This window comes from Myxine glutinosa, chromosome 2 (genome assembly GCF_964187855.1).
Source record: "Myxine glutinosa chromosome 2, kmMyxGlut1.1, whole genome shotgun sequence".
NCBI classification, from domain to species: Eukaryota; Metazoa; Chordata; class Myxini; order Myxiniformes; family Myxinidae; genus Myxine; species Myxine glutinosa.
This window is the reverse complement of record NC_136262.1, coordinates 133,007,683-133,025,393: the sequence shown is the minus strand read 5'-3', so window position 1 is coordinate 133,025,393 and position 17,711 is coordinate 133,007,683. Positions and strand designations below refer to the sequence as shown.

Sequence of the window (17,711 nt, the reverse complement as noted above, 5' to 3'; positions counted from 1 at the left end):
ATTATTTTTATTTATTTCTATCATTTTCACTGGTGTTGGGCTAGCGGCTAGGGTGCCGGCTTATGATCCTAGGATCCTGGGTTCGAATCCCGGTCGATCGCTGAATTAATGCCAGGGGGGTTGACTCAGCCTGTCATCCTTCCGAGGTCGGCTAATTGAGTACCAGTTCACTGGTAATTCCCTGTGTGTCGTTAAAGGCGGCGAAAAGGGTTGGCGTCAGGAAGGGCATCTGGCCGTAAAACATTGCTTCAAAAAGTGGACCAAAAAACAACAACAACCACGGTTCCCGAAAAAGGCCAACCCCCGCCTTGCGGGGAAAAATGGCCTCTAAAGGTGGTTATTTTTTATATATCATTTTCACTCTCATTTTTAGCTCACCTGGACCAAAAATTGTTCAGGTGAGTTATTAGCATCGTGCCGTGTCCGTCAGTCCGTCAGTGGGTCAATCAGGCTGTATGTAAACACTCGGACCTTCTTCTCCAAAACTACATACACAATTTAGATGAAACTTGACCACAACCTTCATCACCTGTGATGGACTAAAGTTTGTTCATGGTATTAAAAAAAATCAGGGCTCTGCCCCCAAAAATACGTATTTACTTTCTTCTCTGTTACATATTTTGTGATTCATCCACACTAACTATTTGTTCCCTGCATTGTATTTATTTTATATATACATACTTTCATAACAAGCAAGTTCTGTCTTAAAACATCATTTCCTAGTTTTTTTTCATAAAACACGTCAAACTCTCGTCACCATTAGCTGTTTTTCTTTGTATACAAAGTCGAGGATCATGGAAAGAGCGAAAACACAGAACAGACCAAAACATATCATCAGAAGAAAAAGATAGTGGAAAGGGAGGAAACACCAACAGCAGTGTAATAGGAAACGATGGACATGGCAAAAATGAGACCCAGGGGAGTGGAGGAGGATACATGAGGATGAGCAATCTGGATCAAAACTCAAACAGAGCAAGAAAAGGAAGGAGACATCTGGGATGAAACTAAAACAAAAAATGAAAAGGGTAAGAGTGGGGAGGAACACAATAACCTGGAAAGGAAGGAGTGAGCTTGGAGAGGGTTAATGAGGGGAGAAAAGATTATGAGCATGGATGGGGATGAATAATTTAAAAAGAAACTTTTCATTTATATTTAATTTTCTCAACAACATTCCAAGCCATTACTGCATGCCTTAGAGTTTAAATGCAAATATTTTAAATTGCAACTGCCCAACACCCACTCGGCACCCCACATCACCTTTGACCTTCCCTTTCTAACGTGGCCTCACAACTATTAAACAGTCTCATAAAAATTAACTAGTAAAAACAATCCTTGAGCAACAAACAAATGCATTGCATACCACGCTTGAGGATGAGTCTGTTATCCACAAGACTCGTCCTCCTGCGAATGAGTATCAGTATTTGTCCTTCTTACCTTTCTTGCAAACTTGTGTTTCCTAACTGTATCGCCTCCAAGTGGGAAGGAGAGACATGGATACAGGATTTGAGAGAGGGAGGGGGGAAAAAAACAAGTGAGGAGCAAAGTTTTTGAGAAAAGTTCAAAACAATAAAACATGATCATAATCACTATTATTGTTAGTTATGACATAAATAAAGTCTGAAATTCAAACAACCTTAACTCATGAAGCAATTATTAATTCCTACAACAACCAAGTCAAATTACAATCTTATTGTGCATTTCTTAAAACAGTCATATGACACCCTACTTGAAAGAACCCAAAGCCCTGATAGCCCCGGGTTTGGAGCGTATCTTGAACGTTCTACAACGTGGACGCCAGATGGTGTTGTCTCTATCTGGCTGCAGCTCTTCATCTTCCTGTGGAAAATATTACTTTGGGGATTATACTGGAGAAACTACAATTCATCTGGAGTTCCTGTCCAGGATGGCGTTCCCCAAGGCAGTGTTCTGGGCCCTGTGCTTTCTCTGGTCTTCATTAATGATCTCCCCAACTCTCTGGAAAATCCTCTCTATCGTTTGGCTGATGAATCCACCCTCTGCCACTCCATATCTCAACCCCCAGATGGGAATGCAGCATCTCTCTCTGCAGCCTCTTCGCTCTCGGCAGAGCTGTATAAAATCACAAACTGATCAAACGAGTGGAACATGACTTTCAATACTGACAAATCTCATACTATGTCTCTCCAAAAGGACCGTCTGGAAAGCCCTCCGATCTACTTTCTCAACAATCTTCTCGAAGAAGTTCTGTCACTCAAGCTTTTGGGTCTCACTATCTGCCATGATCTTTCCTGGGAAAACCACATTTTTAAGCTGGTCTCCAAAGCCAGTCGCGGACTGGGCATCATCCGTCGTGCGAAGTCCTTCCTCGGCACACTTGAGCTCCTCACCACATACAAAGCTTTCATCCACAGATGTGGAATACTTCTCTCCCCTCTGGGCTGTTGCTCCTGCCCCACATCTAATTCGGCTTCACGCTGTAGAAACCAAATCTTTTAGTATCATTGGAATCTCCCACAATGAAGCTGATTCTGAGGACCTAGCTCCCCCTGCTCTCTCTGTGCTCTGTCCCCCAAATATTCCTGCTGGAAGCACAAGATCGGCTAGCAACCCTCTTCTGGTGAAACTACCAAAATCAAGACTCTCTGTTCACCTTACCTCTTTTTCCTGCCTCTGGAACAAACTCCAAATTCTCTTCAATCCCACTGCTCCCTCCAGGTCTTCAAAACAGCTGTTCACCATCATCTCTTGTTCATCAACATCCCCCATCCAAAACCTTGATCTATTCTATCCCCGTTAATACACCCCAAATCCACCTTTTTCAAATTCCATTTTCTTTCCAGAAAGTCCTTGTAGTGTCCATTTTGTTTATCCCATGTTTAAATTGGTAAATTGGTGGTCCGTGGTTCGAGCCCCGTATTGAGTCAGAATTTTTCACACTTAGCCCCACGCAGGAATTTGATTCCTGTTTATAAAAATTGAGTTAATCTTCAATGCACTTCTGCATATACACACATATATATATATATATATATATATATATATATATATATATATATATAGATATATAGATATATATATATATATACATATATGCTAACATTCGGGGTCTGCCTAGCAGGCACGTAAGACATCGGCCATTATAAAGCTCGCAGTGTTAAGTGTGTAAAATTCTGAGGAGATTACGGCTGGCTCAATAGTGCAGTGGGCTGTTGACGCGTAATCAATGGAGGTCCGTGGTTCGAGTCCCGTATTGAGTCAGAATTTTTCACACAGCCCCTCGCAGGAATTTTGATTCCTGTTTATAAAAATATAATCATTGGAGATAGAGGGGTATAGGGATGTTGGCAGGACTTTCAGGTAGCTCGAGTATGGATGGGTAGTTGTGCGCATCTATGTGGGGTGTCGTGTCTGTGGGGTTCTCATGAAGGGGTAGTGTATCGTTAATATTGTGTGTTTCTCACCCAAGAACAGCCTTTGCCCGCCCTACCAACTGGAAAAAACTCCCCCCAAAAAAACAAGCATAAAAAACAATTTTATTTTTAATTTAAACAATTATAATTAATATATTTCCCCATTTTTTGTCACACTTTGGATATCCCTGACCATGCCACATTTAGTCATCCACATTCCTTTACTCATTCCCCCAATTAAATTGTGTTGTTTGGACAGATATAATTGGTCTGGTGTTGTGGCGCAAGGCATGATGGGCCAAATGGCCTCCTGCGTCTCCTTTAATTGTATGTGTATATATGTATGTACAAATATGTATTTGCTATTAATATAGGCCTCATTGTTGTAGACGTTGTGATACCAAATTATTTTAGATATTTTGATATCTCTTATCAAATTGTGCCCCTGCAGGGTATCTCTTAAAGCAGAGGGTTTGGGTCTGAGGGAGGGAGGGAAGGGTCACAGTCTACAAAAGCACAACAATGTGAAATATTTTGATTAATTTTGTTGTTTAATAACTTGCCGGAAAGTTTCGTTGTTTAGTAATAACCACCACAGTGTGAAAAAAGTTGCAACATTTTGTGTTGATTGAAATATTGTTTTGATTTAAGAAGAAGAAAAAAATGAAAACATTGACTTGTTCCTGAAAAACACATTCCCAGAAAGAAAGCAAAAGCCCTCCTTGGATGGTGTAATTTATTTGTTATTCGGACATGAAGGGCCTCACAGAAACTCGAGGAGTTGCATCCAAGGGGGTTCGGTGCCCCCCATCAATCCTCAAAGCTGGTATGTGTAACTAATTGTCGGAAACACAGACTGAACCATGTTAGGGACCCTTCATGCTTTTGACACACATAATTTTGCAACTTTAGACGGATTTGGAAAAAACTGGTTCTCGGGCATTTTTTTTGGCAGCCAGAAAGTATTGTTCTATTTCATTAAATTTATTATTTCACAGATTCATCAATGAAAATACACAAATATAGTAAATTAGGACATATAAATTGCACCCCTGCAGGATTGCTAAGAAATTAACTGAATCATTATTGAGTAGCTCTCCTGGCCTTATAAGTGAGGAATCAGCAAATAAAATGAAACATTGTCTTGGAAATGTGTGCGCACGCAGTCCATTTTGGCAAAGTCACATGTAAGGAGGCTGGAATCCTGTCCAAATCAGGGCATGCATTACCACTGACCTTATCACATCCTGGAGCGTGGTCAATATGCTGCAATTTGTGGGAGGACGGAATGAGGAGATGGAGCTGTGAATTATAGTTGTGCTTGCATCAGCATGGTTCCCTCTAATGCCAATGCCTTGTTCATGGCACATTGACCATTGGGATCTGAGGCATGGGCCCCATAACCTTCTGGAATTTTTAACCCCTCAAGCAGTGGAGGGCTTGAATTGGCCTGTCTTCATGGAACATGAAAAAGTCTGATTCAGCAATGTGATTGGTGAATGTGTGTCCATAACCACTGACCCTGGATGGTGGGTGGTCCAAAGGGGGGCAGTTGTAATATGAGGCAGAGCGTGTTGGTGGTGTTCAAATCTAGCATTGAGGAAGTGTTCGACGGCATAAAATAATTTGGCCACAAAGTTTGGTTAACATGGAAAGGTGCAACAGTGTGAGTTTTCTGTATATTTGCTGCTCGGTAAGCTACCAGGTCACTGTGCGGATCAATCTTTAGAGGGGTATAGATGTGAGCTAGCGACCAGAGGAGAAAGGGCTCATTAGATTGCATCTTCACGTGTGCAACTTGCTAATAGCAACATGTAGCCTCAATATCACTTGTTCCATGGAATTGATTCTTCTTCTTCTTCTTTCATATGCAGCATATGGCTGCTGGTAGCATAATTTACTGGGGCGTGGCTGTGCCGCTGATGCAATGCCCTCTGTAGGTTATGGCAGGAATTTGTGATTTCCTCAGGGTGCCGGGGAATGCTTGCCTATTCTTTGGAAAAGGAAACAATGGGATCTTTAACTTCCACCGATTAATGGCAGCAATATGGACGCCCAAATTAACACCCAACAGAGGGGTGACGCACAAATGTACGCCTCACCCTGCATGCGAAACACTAGGATGAGTTTATAGATGTGCCCAGATTTGAACCCAGGCTATACGGCACAGAGGTGAGTGTGCATACCTGTAGGCTATGCTGCCAGCTCCCCAGTGATAGCTGGTAATATTCTATTTTCCAAAGGCCCATGGAGAGGGCCTGCCCCAAGCTCACATCATCGACTTGGAAATGGCCTGGCATGGTGCTACAGCAGGAAACGGATGTAGTTTAGAAAACTCAAATGAGCCCGTGTGACCTTCCCAAAAATTGTTTGTCCATGTTAATTATTCGTTGAATATTGCATGATAATCTCTAAATGCTTTTCCAATCCCCAAGAACTGCAACGGAGGGGCGCAGGTGCAAACCAGGCTCCAGGTATTGCCAGCACTCGCTCTGCTCCTAGTTATTGGTATCACAAACTGATCTTAAATTAATCAATTCTGTTTGGACATTTTATTTCTGTTGTTTAAATTACAACACTTAAACGTAATGTCGAATGCGTTTTTATATGGCTATTTATCTTTTATTTTGTTTCTGTTTGATATACGTTTCATTTCATCTGCTGATTCCTCATTTGCTTCCATATCTTAGCCCTTGCATCACCAGTGGCAGATTTATTGGCTCTCAATTGTTCCCATATCGTTAAATTGAACCAATTTTATTTTACAGATTTGATGCACTATAGTCATACCTACAGGATAAGAACCAATTTTACAATTTCGCATTAAAAATAAGATCATCGCTGTTGTTTAATTCAGTTGTAACTACCTGTGGCGGCATGAGAGGCAATGTAAAGGTTAAATAGTGAGTTTTGCATCTAATGTAAAAGATTTTGCCCCATTTTACATTTTAATATGATTAATGTTATCCACAGATCAATCTCGAATTATTTCTAGGGCATTTATTGCTCATTGTCTTTGAAGTAATTCCCCAAGATTTGTTTTTCAAATATAATGTTTCAATTGAGTGCATTAAGGTGGATATTAATATCCAAGACATAATCTCAGTATAAATTAATCAAAAAATAAAATGGAACAAGCGTTATGCCTAGGTCCCCCGTCGGTGAAGTGATGTGAATTGACAAAGTGGAAGACGCAAGGCGGCCATCTTGGCTTTTGACGTGGCGACCCAATTTTCAATAACGTTCTTCCTTATGCCTAGATACACTCACACACCAGATTAGAAGTTGGTACTTCGCTTATTTTTCAAGATATTCCGCTCACACGGTTCAGACATACATGGTGGTGGCCATCTTGGATTTTGACGTGGCGACCCAATTTTCAATAGAGTTCTTCCTTATGCGTAGATACACCCACACACCAGATTAGAAGTTACTAGTTCGTTTATTTTTCCAAGATATTTCGCTCACAAGGTTCAGACATATATATGGTGGCAGCCATCTTGGCATTTGACGTGGCAACCCAATTTTCAATCACGTTTTTCCTTATGCCTAGTTGCACCCACACACCAAATTAGAATTCGGTCCTTCGCTTACACATGCACACACGTACGCACGTCCGCCGGCACGCATGCACGGACGGACGGACGCACACACGGACGGAGGGGAAAACCATAGTTCCCCTTTCGCTCCACGATGCGACGAAGTTAGTACTTCGCTTATTTTTCAAGATATTCCGCTCACAAGGTTCAGACATACATGGTGGCGGCCATCTTTGATTTTGACGTGGCGACCCAATTTTCAATAGCGTTCTTCCTTATGCGTAGATACACCCACACACCAGATTAGAAGTTAGTAGTTCGTTTATTTTTCCAAGATATTTCGCTCACAAGGTTCAGACATATATATGGTGGCGGCCAACTTGGCGTTTGACGTGGCGACCCAATTTTCAATAGCGTTCTTCCTTCTGCCTAGTTGCACCCACACACCAAAATTAGAATTCGGTCCTTCGCTTACGCACGCACACACGCACGTCCGCACGCACGCACGGATGGGCGGACGTGCACACGGACGGAGGGGAAAACCATAGTCCCCCTTTCGCTCCGTGGTGCGACGGGGGACAAAAAAATACAATAGAAAAAAATATAATAGAAACATTTTAAATATAAAAAATATATAACAGAAAATATAAAAGAATAAAATATAACAGAAAAAATATAATAGAAAAAAGTCTAATAGGAAAAGTATAATAGAGAAAATATAATAGAAAAAATATAATGGAAAGAAATAGAATATAAAAAATCTAATAGAATGAAATATAATAGAAAAAAATCTAACAGAAAAAATCTAATAGAATGAAATATAATAGAAAAAAATCTAAAAGAAAAAGTATAATAGAGAAAAATATAAAAGAAAAATATCTAATAGAAAGAAATAGAATAGAAAAAATATAATAGACAAGTCAGGAGACGACGATGGTTCATGAGCGAGCGGTATTCAATGACAAAGGACTGACTATAACCGAAACAGGCCCGGACAGGCCAGGCCCGGAAATGTCAAAACAAAGGTTACTGACCTTGAAATGAGATAGAAAATAATGTATAATCAGTTATGAGGTTAGTTAGCTACACAATACCGAAAATTCGGTGAAAAATGAAATGGGGAAAAAAAAAAATAATAATAATTTAAATGAAAAAACAAATTATAAATCGAGCTCCATGGGGCTATACACATAACATTGGCCTAACCAAATATCAAAACCCCTGTCAGATTCCACCAAACCCCTCGGAGAAGATGTAGCTTGAACTCGATTACCCCATAAAAAGACATCTTTTTCGGGCGTGGCTCCGCCCACAATGGGCGCAATACGCCCACTCTCGGCAGGACACAACTACATCATGATATTGTCGCGTAACCGTGATTAACACCACAGTTACGGATGACCGATTTGCGAGACTTTAACTCCCGAGGCGAACACTCAATGGCGGACTCAAGTTCAACACCAACGCGCGGAATGGCGGGGCGCAGCGAAGGCTCCGCAACCTTATCTATTAAAATCAAACACCCAGGAAAACTGCGTTCAGATATTATGTACAAAAAGTAATATAAGGGTTTATTAGGAAAAGTAAAGCCAGTGAAAAAGCCCGCCGGTAAATCTAATAATTCTAATAAACCTAAATCGGGACGTCCCCACACGACTGACAGCAAACACAAACGAGGGAGATTAATCACGAAAATAACACGTCCCGTCGTTCAAAATATACGCGGAGATCGGGCTTATCTGTCTTTGTCGTCTTGTATTGTTGGTGTCCAGCACCGCTCCTTCCGGCCCGATCGCACACCACGAGGCCCCTCGCTCCAAGCACCACGCGTCCGACGCAGGCCAGCGGCTCCACTTGACCAGGGACAGGAAGGACTCCTTTCAACTCCACTCGACTCGACGACGCGGGAGTGCTGGCAGCCAAGTGCCAACGAACTGCTCAGTGCCAACTGGGTGTGCTCTCGTGTGTCTCCTGCGACTCCCTACAACCCGAACTGCACTCGAACTGCGACTGGAATGGCGTGTCCTCTCCAACTCTCCACCACCGCTCAACTCTCTGGTGCCTGCCTGCGTCTGCCAGTGCCTGCCACGAACTCAACTCAACTCCTGAAATGGCGTCCGACCGTCGCCTATATTGGTGGCCGATGACGTCACATTGCGCACTCCTCAGCCAATCAAAGCCTCCCGCGACTCCTGACATCTCCCCCGTTACGCGACCCTGCGGTCCTGGCATAACACGTGCCGGCCAGGTTTTTAGGCCTTTGGAGGTGTACACGGTGGCGGCCAATTGTGGTGGTGTTTTTGACCTGGTGTTCTTGGCCTGGTGGTGCCCATTTATTACGAAGTCAATGTCAGGGAAAGGGAATTATTTAATGTTGCACTAAGGACCTAACTAATGTTTATGTGGTTTGCAGTGCCATAAAGGACAAAGGTTTGATTACTAGGTGATACTCACAGGGGCGTTACCTTTAATCCCTCACTATTTAACACTCGAATCTCCAGGTAGATCCACACTCATACATCTTACCCCGACAACCGCCTGAACATCAAGAACTTATTACATGTAGAGTCCCTGTCACGACAGCCGAATACCTACCTATTCAGTTCTACCTAGCTCTAGATATTGCTCTACCAAATTCATAACACAGCCCCCCCCCTGGAACCGTAGCTCCTGCAAGGTTCACCGCAGGCTCTGCCATTCCAGCCTTAACACTTACTGTCACACACTTAATTAACCTATGAAATAAATCAGGAAGGGCTGTGGGAAGTGAGTCGGACTACCTACCTACACTTCCTTAACATGCTGAACCCCTTAACCATCATGCAAGTATGTACATCTTCTTCGTTGTTCCTGTGGAGGGAGGAAACAACAACACACAACACTAACTTAACCACAAAACTTAACCATCTTTCCAAAACTCAAAACTCTAACCTTTGTACATACCCCGGTCTACAGACCGCGTCCCCCGGTGGATGCCACAAGACACAACCTTACCTGCGGGGCCATCCCCAATGCATCCCACTAAATTTCCACGGGCCCTGTCCAGATGTTACAGGTGAGTGACACGGCTCGGTGGATTTCGCCCACATTCATGCAACACCGACCCCTTAACCACTCATTCTCATTCCATAGGTCATCAAGGCATTTAAAAAATCAATAAGGTTCTTCTTCAATACACCCCCCTGCAGGACCATGGCATTGATGTCATTCACGTGTGTGTGCATTCCTCAACTAGGCAGCGGGGAGGTACCGCACAAAAAGATGGTGGGGGCGCATCAGGCTGTGGTGCCCGCAGTCCCAAAAACAAGTCAACCGACTTACAAGTTCATTGCCCCCCCCCCCTTTACCTCTTGGCCCCATGACAGCCCAACAGCCCCTTTCCGCCGTTACCTCGCCGGTGAGGGTCTCCACACACACCAGGCTCCTTTGCCTCCTGCTTTCGCGCAGCAACACGGGTCACCGGGGGACTTCCTCACCCCGCGGCGCCCAACCAGACCCTCCACCGACGAGCTCCAATTTCCAGTTACCACCGGCTGCCAGGGGTAATTGCCGCAGAGGGGGGCCCGCAGGCATCGCTCCTCAGAGCTTGCTCTGTACCTGCGGACACACACACCTTCCCCACCCACAAGACCCCAAAACACACTTCCTCCCCCACTGCCATTCAATTCTCCACACAACTCAGCACAATTCAGTACAATTCATAGATGGTGTAAAAGGTGTTACAAGGCTTGCCATGGCCTGCTACATGTGAAATTCCCCCAGTTCACATTTAAACCATCACATCTTCCCAAAAGCACATTTCCAAAAGCACAATTATCACCCCTCATTATCTCCAATAATCATCACACACTCTCCAGGTTCCACTCTCACGACCACATCAAAACACCTAACCACAATACAAAAACATACGCCACCCACAAGACACTGTGGCTCCCATTCCATCCCCTCACCGGCCATGTCATCACTCTCACCCGCCTCCCAACTCCAAATTACATGTCCCCAATTTCCCAAAGCAAATCCTGAAGCCTGGGACAGTACTCCTCAAAACACTCACCTCAAGTGCAGGTAGTTACAGGTTGGTCAGGTTCAAAGTGCAATCCACCCATACAATTCCCAAAATTTCACATTGGGCCTACCAAATACTTCCAAATTTCTCTTTTGTCCCCACTACACTGGCAGGTATGTGGATCCGCATCCAACGGTGATCATCACTACACAACTACCTGTGGCCACGACAGCTCTGCACCTCTACCGTGCAAGGGTCACCGGGACAAGGTGAGCAGTCAAAACGCCAACATGGCCCATGAGTGTCCATAAGGGTGCGACCCACCATCCATCCTTCAGCCCCCCTGCGAGGAACACAGCTGCAGCAGCCCCAGCTGGCCAATGTGGTGAGCACTTGCTGCCACAACACACACTACCGCACACACAACCTCGGCCCTGGGGGGCACGGTCACAGTGCGTGGCATCCCTACAGCCACGTCCCCTGCACCTCCCCATCATCCCCCAGTCCGACTACAGAACTGCAGCCCCCCCCAGTGCTCACCCACACTTGACCACACCAAGGTCCAGTCAACAGCCATGCTCCACCAGGAGACCCACCCAGAAGACATGGTCCACACACCTCGGACACGCACGGCACCACGTTGACCCTCAGGCTACACAACTACATCCCCATCATCCCGCGTCCCAAATATCAGCACAGTTGCCCCCGCAACCAGTTGAAAGCTGTGTCTTGCTACCCTATTAATTTAATCACAGCCTCCAACACTTTGGTCTACACACCTGGATCAATAATGGCGTCACTATACAGTGTCCACCATGGCATTTCACAATCCACCCTTAAATTTGCATCTAACCCACAGATTACCCATGCCAACCATTTGTCACATTTCACTCACCTCACCAAAGAAGGATGCTTTGCCATACACATGCCAGCCGAGCATGGCCCATATGCTCGGCTCGTCGTTACACATCTCCCGATTCACATCCCCATGGCTCTCTTCCCAACCCGAGAGTCCATAAATCACAACGGAGCATCTGTGGAAGGTCGCTCACACCATCACGTTCCACAGATGCCCCATGGTTGTCCGGCAGGCTATCTCCATCCCTGTCCATTCGGTTTGACCCGCGTCCATAGACCAACCACCATGCCAGGTCACCACATGCTGGTTGTCCCAGAGTCCCTGGAGGAGAGTGCCAGGCCGCATGCCCGGGTGGTCACCACATCAGTCCCAAGTTGGCCGTCCACAGTGCCACCACCAAAGCGCGACCCACAACACCTCCCCCTAGTGGTCCTCAATATTTGCCATCCCAGGCTTGAGAAACCACCTCGGACCTCCCTGGAGGTCTTAACCCCCACCAGGGTCCGGTGACCCTGCCGGCCCGAGCCACCAGCTCGGACGGCGCCCCGACGGACAAGGGACGCCACACTCCACCAGACCCCCCGTGGGACCCAGGTCGTACCTCGACACCCAAGGCTGGACCCCACGTCCAAATCTCGCCATCACAGCCCCCCAGCTGGCTGGCATACCCAAATTTTGAAAGGGGCAACTTTTGCCCGAGGCCATCACCCATGACCTCTCCATGTCCAGATCCCGCAGCCCGGGGACCAATCCCAACCATGGCTGCTCCAAATCAAGTTCCCATTGTAATTTTATTTTAAATTTTATTTTACAAATTTTCATTCCCACCGCCAAACCGCAGCTGCAGGGAACAACCTCTACCACCGGTTGTTCTGCCCCTCCCTGTAGTTGATCCAAATTCCCTACAGGGACCAAATCTCCAGAAGCTCTATCTCCCGATCCTCCAAGATCCAAATCCAGCCCGGAGCCAACACACTCCCCCAACTGGTTGTCCAATTTTGGAGCCTCTGTTTCCAAATAGCAGTGTACAGTGAGCGTCCCCTCGGTCATTCCAACCACCTCCTCGAACCAACTCACCTCTTCCCCCAGACTCCTTTGGGCCTGAACAAGCTCTACCTCCATGGGACTGTCACAGGTCTCCAGCCGCTGGATCAACTCATCCTCATCATTAGAAATCATTCCTGGCCCCGCCAGGCTTTGATCAATATCCCCAATAAATACCCGGTCCGGCTCTATCGCATGGACCCCCAAAAACTCTACCCCCTCTTGCTCCGCACCACCGCCCTGGTGCTGCACAATTCCAAATTCATCCCCCGGTTGGGGTGTTGTGACATCCACACGGTCCCGATAAACAACCAGGCCGGAATGTGGGAAACATTCCCCATTACAACTCTCACATTCCAAATTTCCTTCCCCGCTCACCTGTGGACCCTCCACGTTTACCTGCAGGCCTTCCCCATCTACCTGTACACATTCCCCATCCACCTGTGGACATTCCCCGTCCACCTCTGCACCTGCAGTCTCCCCATTTACTTCAATTGCCATTCCCTGTGCAATTCCCAATTTTGCCATTCCCGGCTCCTGAGCCCCGTGCACATCTGCATGGGCCGTACTCTCTCCCATTCCCAATCTAGCTTCCCCCTCTTCAGATTCAATTTTATCATTTATTCCCCGAATTTCTGTCAGGTTTCGCTCACCCTGTGGTGTCATGTCTCCCATATATTTTCCCAATCGCTCATTCAGTCGTTCATAGTGGGCCTTCATGTCTCCCCGAATTACTGCAAAGATTCGCTCAACCTCGGCCCTCTGAGCATTTATTAAATTTACTATGGTCTGGAGATCTATCGGGGCCGTCCCAGCGGCGGGGAAAGTTCCAACACTATCCTCCATATCCCCCATTTCCGGCTCACTCCCGACGCTGACGGAGGCCTCACTGCGCACCTCCATTTCGTCGACCTCCGACATCCGCCTTTCGGAAGGTTGTTTCCCGCGCGCGTATTTATTTTAATACCAAAAACACAATTTAAATTTGACGAAGACGCGATATCGCGCTCCGTATGCCCAATTGATTATTAAATTTCTCCGCCTCGCCTATACAAATTTTGCGTTCGAACGTCGGACGCAATGTACGCCCGACCGTGTCGATGTCTCGCCGCGGACAAAAAAATTTGTCCGACGGGTTCAAATCCTACACTCCTGACACCACTTGTCGCGTAACCGTGATTAACACCACAGTTACGGATGACCGATTTGCGAGACTTTAACTCCCGAGGCGAACACTCAATGGCGGACTCAAGTTCAACACCAACGCGCGGAATGGCGGGGCGCAGCGAAGGCTCCGCAACCTTATCTATTAAAATCAAACACCCAGGAAAACTGCGTTCAGATATTATGTACAAAAAGTAATATAAGGGTTTATTAGGAAAAGTAAAGCCAGTGAAAAAGCCCGCCGGTAAATCTAATAATTCTAATAAACCTAAATCGGGACGTCCCCACACGACTGACAGCAAACACAAACGAGGGAGATTAATCACGAAAATAACACGTCCCGTCGTTCAAAATATACGCGGAGATCGGGCTTATCTGTCTTTGTCGTCTTGTATTGTTGGTGTCCAGCACCGCTCCTTCCGGCCCGATCGCACACCACGAGGCCCCTCGCTCCAAGCACCACGCGTCCGACGCAGGCCAGCGGCTCCACTTGACCAGGGACAGGAAGGACTCCTTTCAACTCCACTCGACTCGACGACGCGGGAGTGCTGGCAGCCAAGTGCCAACGAACTGCTCAGTGCCAACTGGGTGTGCTCTCGTGTGTCTCCTGCGACTCCCTACAACCCGAACTGCACTCGAACTGCGACTGGAATGGCGTGTCCTCTCCAACTCTCCACCACCGCTCAACTCTCTGGTGCCTGCCTGCGTCTGCCAGTGCCTGCCACGAACTCAACTCAACTCCTGAAATGGCGTCCGACCGTCGCCTATATTGGTGGCCGATGACGTCACATTGCGCACTCCTCAGCCAATCAAAGCCTCCCGCGACTCCTGACATCTCCCCCGTTACGCGACCCTGCGGTCCTGGCATAACACGTGCCGGCCAGGTTTTTAGGCCTTTGGAGGTGTACACGGTGGCGGCCAATTGTGGTGGTGTTTTTGACCTGGTGTTCTTGGCCTGGTGGTGCCCATTTATTACGAAGTCAATGTCAGGGAAAGGGAATTATTTAATGTTGCACTAAGGACCTAACTAATGTTTATGTGGTTTGCAGTGCCATAAAGGACAAAGGTTTGATTACTAGGTGATACTCACAGGGGCGTTACCTTTAATCCCTCACTATTTAACACTCGAATCTCCAGGTAGATCCACACTCATACATCTTACCCCGACAACCGCCTGAACATCAAGAACTTATTACATGTAGAGTCCCTGTCACGACAGCCGAATACCTACCTATTCAGTTCTACCTAGCTCTAGATATTGCTCTACCAAATTCATAACAATATCAACCTCCCACCCAAGTTTCATCAAGATTGGATATCATCGGGTAGTTATGCTGCGGACAGACAGACACACAGACATACAGACACACGCATACACATGACGAATATAGTGGTCACGTGATAACTTGTGAACCAAAAAAAAATAAAAGAAAAAATATAATAGAAAAAAAAATAGAAAATATAATCGAAAAAGATATAATAAAAAATATATAATAGAAAAAAGATAATCGAAAAAACACAAGAGAAAAAAATACAATAGAAAACAATAAACAAAAACAAAAACAAAACAAACAATAGAAAGAAATATAATAGAAAAAATATAACAGAAAAAAATAATAGAAATAAAATAGAAAAAAATCTAATCGAAAAATATAATAAAAAATATATAATAGAAAAAATATAATAGAAAAAATATAGAAAAAATATAATCGAAAAAGATATAGAAAAAATATAATAGAATGAAATATAATAGAAAAAAAACATAATAGAAAAAATATAATAGAGAAAAATATAATAGAAAACTATAGAACAGAAACAAATAGAATAAAAATAAATATAATAGAAAAAATACAATAGAGAAAAATATAATAGAAAACTCTAGAACAGAAACAAATAGAATAAAAATAAATATAATAGAAAAAATATAATAGAGAAAAATATAATAGAAAACAATAGAACAGAAACAAATAGAATAGAAATAAATATAATCGAAAAAAAATAGAAAAAAATATAATCAAAAAAGAATAGAAAATAAACCTTGTTGATGATGGACGTTTTGGTGGACGATGCCGTGTCAGTCACGATGCTGTCGTGCGTTTTTAAGTTGGCAAACGGCTTGTCAGCACACCATGACTCAAGATAGCGAGTCACACGGATCGAGACACGTGTTGGGTCACTCAGCCTGCGATAGTCACGTGGCAGATTTGGGCTTTCTCTCTGCAGGCATGAAGGCATGTGGTTCAATAAACATTCCTTGGGCAACATTTCGGTCAAACGAATTTACTATCCTGTTAATACAATGAAATGCAAGGAAGAATGAGTTAATTTTGGGAGATTTGGGAGAGACACTCACAAGGAAAAATATCAACATAATTGTGTAGTGGTTGAGTGGGGGAGAGAATATAGAGCGACAACAAACATGGAAAAGGGGTAACTGAAAAGAGACAGAAAATAATAATAATGAAAGTTACATTTGGGTTGATGACAAAGTAAGTTTTGACATTGTTTTCTTTAAGGTAAGCGTTTCTCATGTGGCCATTTGCTTCTTCTACAGCATAAATTCCCTGCAGGTATGCCAAAGTGGATTCAGTGATATGAACTCTCCTGCAGAACACAAATTCACACAAATATTTAATCGTATGTTCGCACCTTATCAATAGCAACTATACTGTAATGTTGAAAAGGCTTCTGCAATACCAGAATGAGGCACAAAATACTGCAATAAGATACATAGACAAGACAAAGTCAAAAAGGGCCACAGGCAAAAAAGGGACACAATAAAAAAATGGCCCCAGGCAAAAAAGGGCCCAGCAGGCTTGCATTGGTCCCAAAGTGGGAGGAGGGGAAGGGGAAGGAAGGAAAGGAATGCGGTTGGTTTGTGGGTGCGGTTATGTTGGGAGAGGTGCAGCATATGCAGCGTGGGCGCTAGAGGAAAAGGTGTGAGATGCGTGTCAGTACCTTGCCCAAACAGGTCAAGAGGTTCAATCGCTGATAGTGCATCTTTTTTGCGCATCTCAAGTAGACGAATTAGGAACGCAGAGACAGAAAGGAAAGATTGTGTATGTCAGTATGTGCTAGGCCCATGCATCCAGGCACTCATGCTGCGTGTTCACTTGTCCCCATTCCGTACCGTTTCCTAGACGCAAACAATCCATGAACATCAGTGCATTCCACCTTATATTGGCCTTGGGTGAGGGCAGAGCGTCTTGGAGCGGGGGTCACTTAAACACTCTTTGACCCCTGCTTGTCGCATTCTCATTGGTGCGCCTGTGTTGCTGCTAAATACGCACAACGCATTTTCCCCATCCCTGTTACGAGGGGAAAGGTAACCTGTCTAAACACAATTACAAACTAGAATGGCACTCAGTAGAGAGCATACCTCCACCTGGTTGGCCATATCACTCAATGGTGAGGAATTCTACTCCTGCTGGATCTGGAGTAGAACCCAGATCTACACCAAAATTGAATCGATTCTTCCTTGTCAGACACCCAACCGGTCCACCAAGTTTCGTCCAAATCCATCCATAACTTTTTGAGATATCCTGCTATGTATCGTTTTTGGCCCGATCTCCCAATGGTGAGGAATCACTTTAAAAATTTAATAATCCTCATTTCCGAATCCATATTAAGATCTTCACCAAAATTGAATCGAATCGTCCACGTCAGACACCCAACCGTTCCACCAAGTTTCGTCCAAATCCATCCATAAC

The 17,711-nt window shown here is 44.9% G+C and overlaps 1 protein-coding gene across 7 annotated transcripts in view; it reads right to left on the bottom strand.

The window, feature by feature from the left end:
• LOC137421238 (adenylate cyclase type 2) overlaps nucleotides 1–17,711 on the bottom strand; it is a 298,504-nt gene that overhangs the window by 94,416 nt on the left and 186,377 nt on the right. For 6 of the 7 annotated variants that reach the window (XM_068107099.2, XM_078771679.1, XM_068107098.2 and 3 more), the window contains 3 exons: nucleotides 16,473–16,605; nucleotides 16,039–16,218; nucleotides 1,435–1,469 (listed from right to left, as the gene is read on the bottom strand). In XM_068107099.2, coding sequence (XP_067963200.2) covers nucleotides 1,435–1,469; nucleotides 16,039–16,218; nucleotides 16,473–16,605 — 348 coding nt within the window. The remainder of the gene's footprint in view (nucleotides 1–1,434; nucleotides 1,470–16,038; nucleotides 16,219–16,472; nucleotides 16,606–17,711) is intronic. The other variant, XM_078771680.1, reaches the window with a different exon arrangement.